An 18,778-nucleotide genomic window follows, 5' to 3' on the forward strand; every position below is an offset into this window, starting at 1 on the left:
TTGTTAGGTGAATAATGACAATGTGATTATAAGAAAAGTCCTTGTATTTTAGAAATAACATGATGTCTAGGAGTTGCTTTAAAAATACTTCATCAGAAAAAGGACGGAAAGAAGATTAATGCAAGCATAGTAAATCTTGGTAACTGCTGAATGTGGGAGATAGGCATACTATACTCTCAACTTAGTTTATGTTTGAAAATTTTAATAAAAAGTCTTAAAAAAAAAAAAAAAAGCCTGCCTAGTACTATGAAGACCAGAGAGGTGAGCAAACAACCAACAGACATGAACTGTATACATACTATGGGCAAGGCCCTGGGGTAGGCGTGGAGGATATAAAGAAGCAGACACAGTCCCCTACTCCATCCTCACCTTGACTGAAAGGAATGAAGGAGAAAAAAAAAAAAACAAGGAAGATCCCAAATTGGACCTGGGAGTCAGAAAGATAGTGTTCCACTCGCTTAGGGTCAGGAAGCTTACTTGAGGTGGCAGGACAGGTGGGAGGGAGAGGAAGCATGTGGGAACCGAGTCTGGGGTGAGGAGAGATGAGATGGAGGCGGTGGAAGGACAAACACAAGGAGATGTACATAGACAGCCACGGTCTAAAGAGCAGGTGAAAAATGAGGCTGAGATTCTCACTTGGAAGATATCACCAAAGCAGCAAGAGTTGCCACTCAGAATGGGAGAAGGTAAAAGCCTGAGTCTTAGAAGATCTCACCTACAGAAAAAGAAGAGCAGTCAAAAGAGGGAAGAAGTGGTGGAGAAGAGAGGAGTAAGCAAATCTTTCCATTTCACAGACTGAGAAACTGAGGCTCTGGGAAGAAAAGAACACCACCTGAGCAACAAGGCAGTAAACCTCAGCCAATGATCCCAGGTGACCACCGCTGGCTGTACCTGTGCAGCTGGGGCAAGTACTGGCTGCAGAGCCTTCGGAGGCTCAAAGAACTGTAACCTGTCCGTCTGTTTCTATGCTGAGGCCCTGGGGCCATGGCGTCAGTGCCGGGTAGCTGGTATGGGGGCTTCTGGGTGCAGTCATCCTGGAGCCAGCACAACGCCTTGGGCTGCGCCAGTCCCTTCTGGGCCCCCAGCAGCCCCTGCTTCCTGATGATTCTCTCTAGCTGGAAGGAGGCCTTTCTTCGCCAGATGTCCCGCTGTGCTGCCCGAAGTACGTTCCTGCGCCCAAGCTGCCGTCGCACCTCCCTCTTCTGGCTTCGGACCAGTGGGTTTAGCAGAGTCTCAGGATCTGCCTGAAGCCAAGCACCAGGTGGCACACAGGCCTCGAGTTCTTTCTCTACCACGTGGTCTTGCTGCTGCTGCAAGCCAGCCAGCCGGGTCTCTTCTCCGAGCAGCCACTGCTGGTCTGGGAACCAAAGACTCCCTGAGACAAAGTCAGCACCTCCCTCCCTGCCCGTGCAGCCTAGACTCAGACACCTCTGGTTGTGGCTGGACATAAATGGAGGGAAAGTGCTGGCGAGGGGTGATGTGGTGGATGAGGGCTACCGGGCCCCCTTACCACAGGGCTAGGGAAGGAAGCCCCCAGGCCTTAGCACATGCTGGGGCAGGCAGCAAAGCATGGATAAATGTGCACATGAGGAGAGAGCAAGGGGTCCATCACTCTGAGGGGCAGTAAGGAAGGTAGCTTCCTTATTCTTGCTTCCAGCCCCTCATAAGAGCCTCTGGTTTCTGAAAGAGGGGAGAGAACACCTAATACCGAAGATTCCATCATATCACAAAGAAAACAAAGGAGAGAATACGGAAGGATGTGGAAGCATGAAAATGAAGAGATGAGAAGGTGAAGCAGACACGGCGAGCAGTGGGCACCTACTGTCTTTAATTTGCCGGCTGATGTGCACCTGGTCCAACTCCAGATCCTGTTTGGCTCTAATCTGTCCCGCTAGGATTCGCTGCCTCAAATCCCCCACGTAGTGCTGCTGCTGAATCTGGGCCCTGTGGGGCGCCTCTCCAGCCCTCAGCAGCTGGTGGTCCTCGTCATTCTGCTCTTCCAGCACTCTCCTATCACAGAGGGGCCAGGGTTACCCAAGGAAAATGCAAACCCAGTTCAGGACAAACCAGTGGCAGTCTAAGCCTTTCTGAGAGCCCTGAAGTCAACAGGGCAGAGTGGGCTTTGAACTTCTGGCAACTTAGCACACACAGGCATGCTGTCACAGGCAGTTCATGATGTCACAGTGCAGGAGGGGAGAATGGTCCTTAGACTAGCATATTCTTAGACTGTGTGTTGACCAGAAACACAGATTCATTCTGGTTAAGGAAAATGACCAGGAAAGTAAAGCAGCTTTAAAAAACACAAACATTTTAGCTAAATCAAGAAGCTTTGTCCTTTAAAAAATAAAAAGGTCTGCTTAAAACCTGCTGGAAACAGAGTAGAACAGAAGCTCCAACAAACACTGTGGGAATGGAAATTCTCCTACATGTTCAGAGATTATGATTCCATCTTCATTTTGTGAAACAGAAACCCTCTGTGACCTGGGAGTAGGAGACAGCCAATCTAGAGGAGAGAGAATTTATATGCACACCACACCTGTGTGTGTGCCTGGAGACCCAGAGGAGAGCTGGTCTCCACTCGAGGGCAGTTCTCAGTGAATGAACCCAAGAATAGGGTTCAAGAGTTTTAGACTCTACCATAACTTTCAGAAATATATGCTGAAGTACCTACTGGTGAAACTCTCTGGGATTTATTTAGATCCAGTCAGGGGAGAGCAGGGGAGAGTGGAAAGGGAGTGGGGATATAAATGAAACAAGATTAGCCATGATTTGATGACTGGCTGTGTATTTGGAATTCTCCATAATACTAAGTTTAAAAAGAATTCTAGATTGCAGTCATGCTTTATTCTGCCATCAGGTTCTTGTGTGGCCATGGATGAGTTAGAGCCTTCCTCTGAAGACTGACAGCTTCTACCTGTGTGGCTTTTCCTTTGGTCACACATGGCCTCCTATGCAAGGACCTCACAGCAAGGTCTCTCCATCCCTGTCATTCAGGTTTCTAAAGGAGCCAAGTGCACGGCCATTCCAGGTGGTGGGAGTAGGGAGTGACTGGGAGGGATTGGGATCTGCTGCAAGCTAATAAAAAAGCCCCAATCTGCCCTCCCTTAGCCAGCCCTTAGACTTCATTCCGGTCCCAGGATGCCATGCCTCTTCAAGGCCCACTTAATGACTTACACTACATAGTCTGAGCAGTAGCACTCTAGGGGGTTCACCTGGCTTACATTTGCTACTTTGTAGAGCAGAATAAAATCACAGAGGGTATATCAAAGCAGAGGTCCATAAACGATAGCCTATAGGCCGAATGTGGTCCACTGCCTGTTTTTGTGAATAAAGTGTTATTGGAATACTCAATTTGCTTATGTATTATCTAGGCTGCTTGAGTAGCTGCAGCAGAGACTGTACGGCCCACAAATCCTAAAATACTATCTGGTTCGTTACAGAAAGTTTGCTGCCTCTGCCTTAGAAGAAACTGTGATTTCTTAATGCAGGCTTCAGAGGAGAGTGAAGGATGAATGGGGAGGGGGGAGTGTGGGTAGGAGGTGACACGATAGCAATTTCTTCCCTGGGAAGGAGGCTATGAGGTGACTCAATCTACAATGGGTCCGAGGACTTGGACAGGCCCAGATACTTGAGTATGCTCTGGGGAAAACTGGCGCTGACTGCCATGGGCAAAAGGCCAAATACACACACTGGAATGTACAGAAAAAAGGAAAAGCACCCTTTGTCACATGTAAGGCAAAAGACTAGGGACAGCAGTTAGAATAGAAAACCAGTTACACCGAACAGATAGAAAAGGCCATTGATGGGAAACATTTTATACATGCATTTATATGTATCATGCCTGCATTACTCCTCCAAATTTTGTCTGACTACAGACATGGCTGAATTACAAACATGACCATCAGAAGGTCTTAGACAAACCCAGCTAAAGTCCAGACCATCAGATGCAAAGAGCAGGAAGGGCATCTTTATTCTTAATTCCCAGAGAGTATTCACAACTTCCTTCTCTCCCTGTCTCCCAATCCTCAGATTCACAACTTGCTTCTCCAGAGTAGACAACTCCCTCTACCCTTCCCCCAGCAGCGAGCCAGTCAGCTTCTGCGGACCCAATGCAGCTTCCTTCACAGCACCAACAAGACCTGCAAAGGGAAGCTGTCTGGGATGATCACTAGAGACACAGCACATTCACCTGAGATGCCACATGCCAGCAGACTGAAAAATGGCTCCTTTGCTAAGCACATCAGTCAAATGTGTTTTCCACCCAGAAAGCAGGTGGAAAAAAAAAAAAAATACCAACATCATGTTACATATCTGGGTAGATTACTACTTGCAAGTCTTCAGTTAACCTGCCAGCCAAGGACCCCTGTTAGATGACTGCCCTTCATCGTGGGTGGCTCCAGCATCTCCCCGCTGCTGCCTGGTCGCCTGCTTGCCAGGACTCCATCACGCCCTCCCCAACCCTCTCTCCCAGGCCTCCCAGCTGCTTCGAGGCCTGACAGCTTCTGCAGCAGAATGCAGCAGTGTGTACTCACTAAGGCGGCAGTGGCAGCAGCAACAGGGTCTCCCAGGCTCTAAGCACTTAAGGTTAAGCCCCCCAAATTCCAAAGGGGAAATGCAACAGTTTTCGAGGACAAACTCCTCTCTGGTCTAGATCACTGCTGCAAAGGGTAAAAAGAGGCAGACTGGCCAATCTCCTCTGGCTCTGGAGTTAGCTCCAGCTTTGCAGGCTCCCCAGGAGTGCTCCTCCAGAGAGAAAAACGAGGGAAGAAAATTCTAGGACAAGGAGAGGCTTTAGAGCCAACCCCACCAGAACAGATGAGACTCTCATGGAGACACAGCCACAAACCCAGTCTGGGAGCCCAGCTGACAACAGGCAGTTTTCTCCTCTCTCACGGGTTCTCTCCCTGGTCCCTCTGCCCAATCACAGGCTTGAGCCCCACTCCACCCCACTTCCACCAGGGCCTGGCACACAGATGCTAGCTACGGGAGCTGCATAGGACCAGCCCAGCCCACAGGCTCCTGGAGCTGGTGCCAAAGAATGGAGGCAGTGAGTGGGAGAGGCCTTGATTCTCCAATCCCTCTCTGTCCTCCCCAAATGAAAGGATGCATTCTTGGTGTTGCTGAAAGGTCATGTCAATAGCCATGCGCTAGAGAGCTGAGAAGACCTTAAAAAGGCAGGAGAAGACCCATGTTCTCAAGGGTGGATGGGTCAGCTTGGACAAAGTGGGAGGCACAAAAATGAAAGGGAGGCTGTGTACCTGGGCAGCTCCCAACAAGGGCCCCCAGCAGCAGGGCTGGCAGCGTCAGGTAGCGGGCAAAGCACTCCACGTGTACTTGCTCTTTCAACCCCTATCACATGGATCTCTTGGAGATAGATGGTAATATCCTTACTTAGGCTGAGCCAACAGACTCGGAGTCTCAGTAACTTGCCTAAAGCCACACAGTTTTTACTTCAGAAATTCAGGACATGATGCAGCTTTATCCAACTCCAACGTGACTTTTCAGTATCACAGCTCATTAAGCTGCAGGGCTCTCTTCTCTGCACACCTGTGAACTCTGGAAAAGACAGAGCTCCAGTGCATCTTCCCAGCAGAAACCGGACCTAAGACAAGGCCTCCTTTCATGACTGCACTCTGACAAAACAAACATTCCAGCTGCTCCTTAATCCGCCTTGGCCTTGATACACTCCAGTTGTGTCACCTCTCCCACCTTCCCTGTCACTCCATAGAGTCCTCTGTCATGCAACACTGGGACCATCCTGCCTTAGACTCTGCCTCATCCTATGGTCCTTAGCAGCCCGCACGTGAGGACTTGCCTGCTGTTCATGCTCCCTGCATCACAGCACTTCTGCTCCTACGTCCAATGCCCCTCACCACCAAGGTCAGACCCAAGACTGTCATCAGCTGCCAGCAAATGCTCCTGGCCTGAGAAAAGAACAGCTAGATCCCTCTTGAAGGAACCAGGGGAAAGGGCCATCAGAACCCCTCCAGAACCCCGTGCTCATGGCGCTAGGCAGCCTCCCAACACCAGGGATCTCACAGACACTGAGTCTCCTGCTGACATTTTCTATAGAACGTCCCCAGGTCAGAGGCTACTTTGACTTACAGGAAGGATACCACTGTTCCCAGTATCCGACTTACAAGACATGTAGATCTGGGAAGAGCATTCTATGTAGAAATGGATCAAGAATGACTATGAAGAAGAAAAGTAGTTGCCACCAATCACATAGAAAACTCTGACTCCATGTTTCCATGGTCACAATGCAGGCGAAGTGGGTATGAGAGGGCAGAACCCCAAAATATTTGCATATTGTTCCGGGAGTTTCTGACCCTCTTATGTGTAGTTCTGGACCGTTGGTATTGAGGGAAAAAAAAAAGATTCCTAATCCCATACTCTCTTTAAAAACCTGGAGGAAGCCATAGTCCTGGAAGTTAACACACCCTATGAACTCACACACAGGCAGTCCAGAATTTAAAGGGGAACACAGGGAGGTAAGTTCAGAAGCAGTCTCAAAGATACGTATGGACACGTCACATTCAAATCTTGACAGAGGAGAGCGGCCATAGGAAACATCAAATGATATACTCCTTTCAGTGATGAACAAACTTACAATACTGAACAGGAAATGAATGAAGGCCAGGACCACTTCCTTGCCAACAACAAGCTAAGCAGCTAGCTCGGGATCCCTCAATCACTTGCACAGGCCTCACTCAGTCACACTCACCTCCCCCATCTGGCTCCATGTTGTAAGAGACTAAGTAAGAACAGTAGGTTCCACAGCAGAAGGAGCACATGTTTCTCACCTTTTCTTCCAAAGCAAAGGGCAGAGACCCAACCGGGAGGCAGTGACATCTCCATCCAAGTCCAACCATTCCAAAGAGCCACTGCCACTGACAGCCTCTCCGACCTGGGAACGAGGAAGAAAAGTGGTGAGCCTGCTGTCACCACCCCCAATCCAAGAGAACGAGACAAAGCTCAAACTTGTCCCTCAAAAAGGAGAAGCAGGGAGGCTGGCAGCCACTTGAAACCAGAGCACACTCACCTGCCTTCTCTGCCGCAGGACAGCGGCCTCTGCTGGGTGGTTGAATCGGAACTTCTGTGCTTTCCCCAGGGTTATGACTGCTCCTGTGACAGAGACGGGTGAGAATTAATCAACAGCTCACGTTCTGAGTATGTATTATGTGTAGGGCACCCTTCTGGAAAACAAAATCCTGCCCTCAACAAGTTGATAACTTAGGTGAGGCAGTAAGATTCACTGGATATCGCAGAGCGTATGTACTGAATTAACAAAATGAATAGGAGGAGTTCTGCTACTCCAAGGGAAAGCAAAATGAGTTCCCAGTGGAGTAGTGAGGGAATGTTTAACATTAGATTAACAATAGTAGTAATAGTAATAGGTTAACAATAGTAGTAATAGCAATGATGATAATGAGTATTTACTGGGTGCCAAGAACTGTGAAGAACATCACATGAACTAGGTCATTCAATCCTCACAACAATCCTCTATGGCTTTTTTACAGATGAGAAAACTGAGGTTCAGAGACCTTCCCAAGGACACAGGTACAAATTTCAGAGAGTCATTCTCCACCCTGGAACCCTAGAATTAAGGCTTCTTTGTTTATGGGAAGAGGGTGGTATTAGGAAATCTTCACATCTGAGTGCAGAGGCTGGGTGTCCCAACTTTAAAGCCTGCTTCACTGAGCTCTCTGGGTTTGTCCCATGAGAATGAAGAGAGTCCATCCCTCATCCTGGCATAAATAGAGCTATAAGCAGTCTTACCTTGGGTCAGACGACAGGAGGCAGTAACCTCCCGGCCATTGACTGTGCAGCGGGCCCCCCGGGCAGGTCGCAGAATGACTACCCCACAGGCACTGGTGATAGTACAGTGGTCTCTTTCGATCCACTGCCCCTGCAGGACTATACAGGAGATGGGGGTCAATGGGGTGGGGAGACAACCCAGGGGAACACCCTTTCTATGAGATCAGAATCCACATCTGTAAGATCTTCACATTACGACAAGAGAAGAGGAGCCACCACCTGAAACCACCCAGACCTGGATCCTCCCACCGTGTGGGTCTCCTCCTACCATGTCCCCGACCCACGACCACAACATAGAAGCAAAACAGGAACAGTCCCTTGATCTTCAGAGATACCTTCTTCTCATCAGGGCATCATCAGGCTCCTCTAAAGAGACTGGTCACGCATGACTACCTGCCACAGTGCCAGACCCAAATGTTCTAGCACTTACCAATGTCCTGTTCTTGGTCTGAGTCAATCCTTCCTATTTTTGTTGTCCCTTCCTAAAGGAAAACACAAAGCCCTTTTAACAAGAGTAGAAAGAGACACAGCCTGCCCCCAAAGCAGAGTCTACCTGTTGGAGTGTTACCACTGTCTTCCCACGCCCACCCTGGCATTTTCCACACCACTTTCCAACTTTGGTCTAGGCTGTTCTGACCGCTCTGCCCACTCACTGCAGCCCAGGAAGCCCCTGAGAAGGCGGTGGGCGGGGCGGGGGGGACATAAGAAAGCAGCACCAGCTCTTTGCAAAGTCAACAAGTATTGGCAAACTCCCTGCTGTCCCACAGCCTGATGTTAGGGAACAGCCATGAACCATTGGTCAGAGACTCTCTAGTCTGAGAAAGTGGGCACACAGGCAGAACTTTCCTCCAGGGACTAAGGTTGGTACGGTCCAAGTTTGGTCCATTTAGTCTCAAAGAGACACATATTCTATGAAGATGTATGGAAGCACAGGATTTTTACCTTTTTGGTCGACAGATAAAGTTCAACAGATACCAGATGCTAAGAAGGGTAAAGCACAAATAGGAGAAAAGCATATCTAGAATCAAAAAGGACTGGAAGAAAGTGTAAGAGAGGAAGGGAAACTGGAGTTAGCATAAACAAATCACTGGGTTAGTAGAAGACACGGCCTTTTGGCCCTTGGATTATGGCAATTCTTTTAAGAACACATACCTCTGTTTGGGGAAGGCAGCGACATGACAACAGAGATGCTGAGTTTAGATACATGTTTATCATATATTGAAAAACCAATCACTATGTCCCAGGCATTGCGCTGAGTGCTTTATAGACATCTCTTGCTTAATCCTCAAACAACCTAAAATAGTTATTATCCCCCTTTTATATAAGAGGAATCTGAAGCTGATGGGGAAAGTTGTCCAGGGAACCTATATACTAAATAGGAGAGCCATGGCTAGAATTGAGGTCTCTCTGGGCCTGAGCCCATGCTTATCCATCCTCACCATACCACCTCCCTGGTAGCTGATGTTTTTGAAGTGAGCAGAGAGTTCCCTACTAGGCTTCACTGTTAGCAGTCAGAAGTGGGCGGTCCCTGCAGCTCCCCTAAAATAGCTGGTATAAAGGCAGGCTCCTGGAAGTAATGAATGAGACTCTGACCTTACTGGGCTTGCACCCACAGACAGCCAGAGCCCAGCCTTTCCTGCTCAGCCACTGAGGACCACACAGACAAATGGATGCTGGCCTCTACAAACACCACCAAACAAAACTGAGGAAAAGGGGTCAAGACCTCTCCTGCCAATTCATGATCAGCCCTGATGATGAAATGCATTCCTTACTAAAAGATAAGGTCACAGCCTATCACAACTCCTACATCTACAGGACAGAAACCACCACAAAACACAATGGTATCTCATTTAACAAGGACTTAGTTGATGCCTGTGCTTGCTGCCCCCTCTGCTTATTTATGCAGGGAGAATTAATGGCACAAGGCAATTATGAGAATAAAGTCCAGGATTCCAGTAACCTGTGTTCCACCCACACTTCCCTCTGTCCTCTTCCCACCCAAGGTACTTCCCAAGGTGACCAAAGGGAAAAAAAGCTTCCTGGGCATAGACAGGGATTAGGTCTGTAACCAAGGTAGCAATGCAAACAAACACACAGAGATCCTTGAGCAATTACTGCTATACTATTACCCAAACCAGGATCTAAACAAACAAAAAGGGAGAAAATGGGTACATAAAATGCAGAATTCCAGGTTTAGAACTAGATTGAACCCTCATCCCTCAGGTTCACAGCAAACGCATCGAGGGAGCACCACCCTCAGTGCACACAGATTCTGCAATGAAAACCAGCACTCCTACATTCAGATGAGGCCTGCACTCATCTCTTGTCTCTGATTCAATCTCAGTCCTGTCCTTTAACCCTCTGATGCCACCCTGAGTTCTACCACTTGAATTCTACCTTCATCTGCTTGCTCCACATCCAACCAATACAGCAGATCAGTTCTACTCAGATATTAACCATTTTAATCCACCTGGTCTCTTCCTGACCTCCAACCTCTCCCCTTGGTTCTGACTAATAGAAGGATTGACAGCCTTTGGTATTTAGATCTGTTATTTAGGTAACAGCCACTTCTGCCTGAGGCATTTTCACTGAGCAAATTTACACTCACTGTGTTGAAAATAAGCTACTTTAACTTTCTGAGAGGCTTGGTCTCTGACAACTTCCCTAAGGGCTTATCCTAAAATGAGCGCCTTTTAACATCTCACTACCAGATGCATGACAGCATTAGAAGCCTGATTTCTCCAGGGATAAGAACAGCATTATGTATCCCCCATAAACTCTGTTGCTTTCAAATGGCAGCTGGGGGCAATTAGGAGAATGATGATTGGATTTTCAGTGAGCATAGGGATTTTGGCCACATAAAGTATGTTCTGCCAACCACAGAGACTGTCCTCCTACAGGGAGACAAATATTTTTGATGAGGACAGGATATGACTTACCTACCACTGGGGACTAACTCTCAAAATGCTTCATTTAGAAATGAGGACCTGCCTCCATGTGACAACCAGGTGATCCAGGTCTTTCTTGGAAGGCAGGAGCTTCATTCCAACTTCTAGATGGCTGCATGTTGTGCCCTGCCCCACCCTGCTGGCCCACCAGCTCTCTGGGCTCTCCCTCATGCTTTCTTTAAGCTTTCTGCATCTACTTTCATTCTCCTCTCTTCTTTCCCCGGTAAGCCTAGTAAAGGAGAAGCAGGAGGTGCACTTTTTGTTGACTTGAGAGTTGAGGAGTGGGGAGGTATTAGAAGGAAACTGTTTCAGATCTTGATCCCCTTTAGCCTCTGAAAGCTGTCTGTGAGCAGCCTGGATGTGCAGAGCTTGGGAGTGCCCATGGTATTCTGAGGTTAGGATTGCACTTCCATGTCTGCACTCCTGTCCTTCAGGAAGCCAGAAAAGGAATATAAGCAGCATCTTTCTTACTTTAAAATGAGATTAAATCACAGAGAATGAAAGTAAGTTATCTAAGAGCACAATGGCAGCCACGGAAAAACAAATAATTGTTTTGATTTCCAGTCTTCTGCTCTAATTATACAAAAGCAAATGAATCACAGTTGGTTGGCTAGCCCAGCTTCCTGAGGGCAAACCTGAAAGGCAGCTCAGCAGCAACTGGCTCAATCCACAGATGCATGGCTACTGCCCTCAACGTCTCTGTTTTTGACCTCTGGGGCCAGTGGCTCAGGAAGAGAGGGAATGCACAGCCTGCTCACCTTGAGGTGATAGAGCACGACACCTGTGCTGAGTACGTCATCCTCCAAGGCCATTAGATGTGGCAGGCTGGAGTCAATGACCACGCCAGCCCTCCTCCTGTTGATGTCCACTCTGTAATGTTCCACGAGGGCCTTCCACTCGTTCCACTTCTGGGTCCAGTCATTAGTCAGCTGGTCTATCTGCAGAGATGGAGGAGGCAGTTTTAGACACCCCGCCTGGGGAGCAGACTGAAGGTCAGCAGTCATCCTAGTCTGATTCCTCATGGCATTCCTTCCTCACTTTCCTCAGTGTTACTATTCAAAGCTCCACAGAGGCCTTTGCACCTCCTCTGTGAGCGGTTTTCTAACATCCCGTCAATAAGCAAGTATTACTTTTATAAATAGAAACTCCCTCTGTAAATGTTATTTTTAAAGTTTTCTGCAACAAGCGTGTATTGTTTCTATAACTTGAAAAAAAATGCCATAAATGTTATTTTTTTTAAATTGAGATGTTAGTCGTACATCTATGTCTATAATTCCCCTTTCCCTATCCCTCTTCTATGTGATCCATACTGGGAATAGTTTTATGACCCAACACTTCTTTCCCAAGGTGCAGAACCCCAAATCCTAATATAAGCTTATATGGGGCTCAAAGATACACAAAGCATCAAGAGGAATCTCCTCAGAACAAAGACTGTAAGAAACTGGTCTGACAGTTGTTTTAATAGCTGTTACCTTTGGAGGGGCACTGACTGCAGTGGGCCATGAGGGATCTTGGGTAGTACCAGTAGTACTGTATTTCTTGATCTGGGTGGTGGTTACATGGCTGTGTGCACTTTGTGGAAAATCCATTGAATGCTACTATGTTGTATTTTGTGTTTTTTGTATTTTGTATATTTTATGTTTCTGCATGTCCATCATATTCCAATAAAAATTCCATTTAAAATTTCTAAAAAAAGAGAAAAAGAAAAACTGGTCTGAAAGACCAGGTAATAATAACAAAATATTGAGGGCTTACTATGTATTAGGAACAGAGTTTAAAAAATATGTAGGGGCGCTGGCGTGGCTCAGTGGGTTAAGCATCTGACTCTTAATTCCAGCTCAGGACATGATATCAGGGTTGTGAGATCGAGTTCCACATCGGGCTCCACACTGGGCGTGGAGCCTGCTTAAGATTCTCTCTCTCCCTCTACCCTGCCTTAAAAAAAAACAAAACATGTATATATGTATGTGTGTATACATACACACACACACACACACAATACAGCAAGTTAGAGGCCTTAAGGTAAGGCCACCTGGGGAACGTGAATTAACAATGTTGAATGTAAGGTGCTTTTTTCTTCTTTTGGTGGAAATGGATGCCCAGGCAGGAAAGTTAAAGTTATCCTGGGAATGGAAGAACTGAGGAAGCAGGAAAAGGACCTGGATTCAGCTAAGTACTTGAGAAGAAACAAAGTATGACAAGTTTAGGTACAAGTGTTTTACATACCCTAGAAATGTTATTTTTAACATTATACTCATTGAGTTGAAGTTTGCAAAGAGTGAGACTTACAGGGTACCCATGAAGGACTGGGTTGGATGAGGACCTGGCAAAGGTGAGCAGCAGGGCACTCTGGCTTACAGTTTAGCCTGCCTGATTCAGCTACCTGGAGGTACCGCTGAACACACCTCCCCTTCTGGCTGGCTTTCATCACCTACCCCTTTACTGCATAAGGTCAAAGGCCAGCAAGTGGCAGATTCAAGTCCAGGTCTGCCAGAAATGTATAATGTAAAACTGCTAAGGAGCTTGGAATGATTTTGACTCTCTACTTCATCTTTTATGTATACAGCAGTAATATTTTCTGAACCAAAAATTAGAACGTATATTTAAGCATAGAATTTTTGAGAAATGCCTGGATGTGTGATGTAGTCCTAAAGTTTAGTTTGGGTAACAAAATATTGACATAGCCAGGATACTTTATAATGTATAATGATGATGCAACAGAGTACTGGGAATTGGGACATTTGGGTTGTGGTATCTAACTCTAAACTGTCACCAAATAATGCCTGCCATTTCTTCTTTGTAAGTGTCTCCAGGAATCACCATTTAATCTAACCTCCCCATATGTCTTGCCCTCACCCTCACGGAGTCACAAAATTAGTCTCCTTCCTGGTTGATCTCTCTGCTTCCAATCTTCCCTCCCTTCAGTTCATCCTACACACAGCTGTCATATTAATTTCCTAATATACACTTTTATTATGTCACCAAACTGGTTCAAGAAGCCGTGATTAATATTGTGAATGTAAAGTCCAAACTCCTAAACTGGCCCTAACCTTACCTCCACTACTCTCTGCCATGAGCATGTATTCTAGTCAGCTCAGTCTTCTCACACTGTGTGCTTCCATATGGCCTCCCACACAAGTTCATTCTTTCAGTTCCATGGCCTTGCTGAAATTATCCCACCCTCACCCCGAATGCCTTACCCTTTTCTTCCTAACATACTCTACCAATCTTTCAAGGTCTAGTTCAAGTTCTCTAGCCTCCAGCCCCAGCACTGTGATGCCGGCACTGAAAACTCCAAGCCATAATGATTTCTTCCTTCCCTAAGCTCTTTTCATATAACACTATAGTTCATTACCTTTACCATTCTCTAAATGTGTTTCCAATTGGACTGCAAGCCACCTGTGGGAAGAACTTCTTTGTATCTCTTGAAGCATCATGCTGAACACCTATTTGGTGCTCAATGAATACATGTCAGTCAGTTGATTTACTGACTGGAAAATAATTTTTTTCTCCCTATCCAAAGGGAGTTATCATTAACCCCTAAGAGAACAAAACAAAGAAAGCCAGTTACCAGCCCCTAAGGCAAACGCATTCCCCACTCAAAGCTCAGTGAAGACAAAAACTGTCTCTAAACTAGATAGAAACTCTCTGTTCTCACAAGGGAGCAGCCATGACTCAGGAATAATGGAGAGAGATGAGACCTACTACCAGGGTGATGCAGAGCATAACTGAGTCCACCCAATTCACCCACCTTCAATTCATTCTGGAGAACCAGCTCCTTCAGACTCTCATCCTTTTCCTCATTCAATAGACTGTAATTTCTCTGCACAAAGAGACAGATGTGCTTTGTGGGTCTCACCCTTACTCTTATGAAGGAAGAGAGGGGCAGATAAAGAAAAGACTTTATCATTAAAATCAGAAACAAATCAGAAGCTTAAATATTGGGGTTCACACTGGTACAAAGAAGGAAAATTCGAACGAATTTTTCTAGAGGGCCCCATTCCCTGAATCCACCTACACACAGAAGAAGGGCCATTTAGGCAAATGCCCTTTGGACAACAAAAATGATATAGTGGCGATGTCCACCCCATCTGAAACTACTCAGGTAATCAGAGTCATCCATGTCCTGTCTTTGTTCCTGCCTCTGTTCCACAAGTGTCCCTTAATTGAAAACATGGAATGCAGTAGGGCTCGGATTCTATGCAGAAGAAAAGCAGGTTTTGGGGAACAGAAAAGTTCTGATAGCCTGAATACCAGTTCGAAGCTCAGCAGCATGGCTTTGAGTCTTCTAATCTCCTCCCTGAGTTCTCTGATCAGTTTCATATTTGCATCCTGAAACACAAAGAACTTGGTTTCACAAAGACTGATATCAGGCCCCAACCAGCTCTAAGATGCTACACAGAACTAGTTTGGAAAAAGTGGTTTACTCCTTTGGAGTAACTTCTGAAGCAGTCTTCTCAAAGTATGGTCCCAGAACCACATCAACTCCACCTAAGAACTTGTTAGAAATGCTAATTCTGCTTCCCCACCCACCCACCCACCCACCACCTACCAAATCAGAAACTCTTGAGGGCTGGGGCCCAGCTGTGGTGTAACCAACCCTCCAGGAGGTGATTCTGATCTACACTCAAGTATGAGAATCGCTGCCCTTGAGCAGGAGGTGGACGGGTAACACAAGTGCCAGCACATGTGTAGGCAGTCGATGCTCATCTTCCTGTAATGTGACTAAACTTAGTAGCCACCTAATTACATTGCCTTTTAAAACAGTCCACAGGTAGTTCACTCTTAAAAAAATCGAAAATAAAAAAAATAAATAAATAAAACAGTCCACAGATGGGCTATATAGGCCTGGCCACCAGTTTGTGATCCCTGCCCTGAAACTTTTCACTGAAATTGCAAAGCATATTTTTAAAATTTCTCATTATTACTCCACTTTTCAAAACAAATTCCTTAATATGCCCCTTTTTAGCCTGCAACAGAGGTCACTGCAGTTTGCACAGAAAAGAAATAAAATACAAGCATACATCCACACAAACTCAAAATAAAAGCATAGAACACAGAAACTTTTAAATGATCTCCCTTAGGGTGGCAGTGGTACACCAGAGATCTTAAAAGGAATGGTCTCAGAGAAGTATCTAAAATAAATTATTCAAAAAGGCAACTGAATGAAGTCAGCAGAGATATAAGAGAAGGGTATGACACTGAAAGAAAGAATTCCACTCCATTTTCATTTGGCAAAGTCAGGCAAGTTGGGATGAGGGTGAAGAGAGAGAAAGACAAAGAAGGAAAGGAAAGGAAAGGGAAAGGAAAGGAAAGGAAAGGAAAGGAAAGGAAAGGAAAGGAAACAAGAAAGAAAAAAGGAAGGAAGGAAGGAATTTAAAAAATGAGAGAATAAAAGAACTTAGTGTAAACGATACCAGACCAAGACTTCAAATGAAGGCCTCACCTCATTTACCCGTGGCTTGTTGATGATGTGTTTGGCATTGGATGCATACCTCAGTGTGCTCATGGTCTCACTGTAGCAAGTGTGTGCAGGAGACACAGCTGAGGTAGAAGGAGAAAGTTAAAAACCACGCCAAGCCCTCCTGACCCAGCCTGTAACCACTTGCCTTACTGCTACCGTCCATGCTGTATTATGAAACTCTTAATGAAATGGGTGGTCATGGCCCTTTCTCTGAGGCAGAGTACCAGTCCCAACACAGAACCAGCTCCAGCATCCCACTCACTAGCAACCATGATAGTTTTGGAGTTGCCTCCAAGACTGTCCTTCAGCAGCCATGTCAACACGGAGTCCCGGTATGGGATGTAAGACTGCCTCCGGGAGGGCCCCCCTCCACTGCTGGTCCCAGAAGGAGAGATAGGGATCCCACTGTCACCAGCATCACTGGCTGTACTGTTGAAGCTCTGGCAGCTGCTGAATGCTTGGGAATTCTGGGCTTTAAAGACAACAAAATAATAAAAGTGGAAGAAGAAAGGAATTGTGAAACACATGCATTAAAACAATGGTGGGAGAACACAAATTTAAGTATCACACTTTATAATCCCTCTCTGCATGATAGAATGCTACAAGTTTGAATCCTGAATTAGACTTTGGACTCAGGACACAGACTATCTGAGCCACAAACGGAGTTTTCAGTCTCCCTTCTTCTTGAAATGAGAGGGTTGGGATTATGACCACACAGTGTTCTCAACTGCAGACAAATATCAATTTTTATGGCCTCAGTCAGAAGGTAACTTTATAAAAAAGAACCTTGTAAATGTCTACCCCATTTTCATAAAATGAAAACATGTGAGTTATTTTCCAAAGTCTCCCTCCCACTCTGATGATCCAGTCTATCAGCAAAATACCTAAGGTGGAGATGACAATTCCCAGAGTCACAAGAGACTTGTTGATATTGGCTCCTTCAGTAATGCGGTCCTTACAGTAACTGGGATCTGCTCTTTCACTAAAACAGTCAATGAAAACAAAAACAAAAGCAAAGAAGACACTGTCCTTATAATGTTGTTGAAAGACACTATCCATTATGTTGTACATTATATAAAAAGCTCACATGATAAATTCTTTTTAGAATTCACTACCAGAAAAAGTATTACCATCTTGTAATGAACTGGCATTCCTCCACTTCTTGGGCAATAGAAATCAAGTAATTCATTATATTTTCTTTATTTTGGCTGCCAGAGCAATTTAGCTAACTGTAATGCTCATTTACAGTAATGATATTAGCATCACTATGCCCAATCTTTGTTTTAATTTCATCTATTAATGGCTTTATCATTATTTGTCAACTGTCAATGGGAACTACTAAAAAGTCATACTTCCAGGTGCCTGATATAGTTTCTTCCAGACAGCACGTCATTTTTCCCCTCAAAATGCCAGAGTTGCAGCTGACAGAGACAACACTTCATTTTTAATGGAATGATGTACCATATTAATAATTTAGCAGTTTTAAAATAAGAAAATTTGCTTTATTTCATCTCACACTTTTTTTTGTGACATTATCCCCAAGACTTTCTTCTTTCTGGATATACATGTGACTACAATTCATGCTTTCTTCTAATACTTCAAAGGTCTTATCTTCTCATTGCCGCAGTATTTTTAAAAGATTTCTTTTTTTTTTTTCCAGTAACACATAGGGCTGCATACAATTAATATTAAGACAGAAAAAAGAGTATACTAACTCAGCTACTTCCACTTAGAGCAGTGTTTTTTGATCTTGGCTATACACTGGAATCACCTGCACAGCTTCAAAAAGTTACTGAAGCCTGCACTGCCTCTCACCTCACTGATAACGAGGTTTATTTGATCAGAGGTGAAACCAAGGCACTGAGAATTTTTACAGGCCCAGGTGATTTTATTTTATTTTTTTTTTATTTTTTTTTTTTTAAAGATTTATTTATTTATTTATTTGACAGAGAGAGACACAGCGAGAGAGGGAACACAAGCAGGGGGAGTGGGAGAGGGAGAAGCAGGCTCCCCGCAGAGCAGGGACAGGCCCAGGTGATTTTAATAGGCAGCTAAGATTTAGAACCCTTGACATAGAAGATTTTTTTTTAGCTCCTGGAAAACTGTAATTTCTTAACATAGCATTCAAAAATTTGGGGTTTTTTTGGTAATTTTCTCAGGATGATTGAAATGTGAAAAAAGATGGAACGAGTTTATTCCCTGTAAAATGGGCAAGAGCAAGGTCATTGTCAAGGGATTAATTCCCCTTGGCTTTGAAATCCTAATTACCTGCCTGCTAGGTCCACAAGGTTGATCTTGCTAGCAATTTCAGAGCGGAGGTTGTTCTCCAGGATTGCCTAAGGGAGAAAACACATTTAAAACTTGTCATTTTACATGAACAGACATTTCTGCAAAGAAGACATCCAAATGGCCAACAGACACATGAAAAAGTGCTCAACATCACTCGGCATCAGGGAAATCCAAATCAAAACCTCAATGAGATATCACCTCACACCAGTCAGAATGGCTAAAATTAACAGGTCAGGAAATGACAGATGTTGGCGAGGAT

General features: G+C 45.3%; 1 protein-coding gene across 13 annotated transcripts in view; it reads right to left on the bottom strand.

Annotated features, from left to right (window-relative positions):
- The window catches only part of STARD9 (StAR related lipid transfer domain containing 9), a 128,042-nt gene that overhangs the window by 29,529 nt on the left and 79,735 nt on the right, over positions 1–18,778 (bottom strand). For 8 of the 13 annotated variants that reach the window (XR_010405034.1, XR_010405033.1, XR_010405035.1 and 5 more), the window contains 13 exons: positions 18,499–18,566; positions 17,115–17,212; positions 16,493–16,702; positions 16,213–16,310; positions 15,021–15,098; positions 14,518–14,589; positions 11,525–11,704; positions 8,249–8,300; positions 7,780–7,917; positions 7,043–7,125; positions 6,804–6,907; positions 1,823–2,010; positions 892–1,357 (listed from right to left, as the gene is read on the bottom strand). Coding sequence is in view for 9 of the 13 variants with exons in the window: in XM_064570577.1 (XP_064426647.1) it covers positions 892–1,357; positions 1,823–2,010; positions 6,804–6,907; positions 7,043–7,125; positions 7,780–7,917; positions 8,249–8,300; positions 11,525–11,704; positions 14,518–14,589; positions 15,021–15,098; positions 16,213–16,310; positions 16,493–16,702; positions 17,115–17,212; positions 18,499–18,566 (1,835 nt within the window). In the remaining 4 variants the exon portion in view is untranslated. Of the gene's footprint in view, positions 1–891; positions 1,358–1,822; positions 2,011–6,803; positions 6,908–7,042; positions 7,126–7,779; positions 7,918–8,248; positions 8,301–11,524; positions 11,705–12,238; positions 12,453–14,121; positions 14,166–14,517; positions 14,590–15,020; positions 15,099–16,212; positions 16,311–16,492; positions 16,703–17,114; positions 17,213–18,498; positions 18,567–18,778 lie in introns of those variants that run through there. The other 5 variants (XM_064570575.1, XM_064570578.1, XM_064570581.1 and 2 more) reach the window with 5 other exon arrangements.

This window comes from Mirounga angustirostris, unplaced genomic scaffold (assembly GCF_029215605.1).
Source record: "Mirounga angustirostris isolate CCGP_5_RB_7025 unplaced genomic scaffold, mMirAng1.0.hap1 SCAF_9, whole genome shotgun sequence".
Lineage (NCBI taxonomy): Eukaryota > Metazoa > Chordata > Mammalia > Carnivora > Phocidae > Mirounga > Mirounga angustirostris.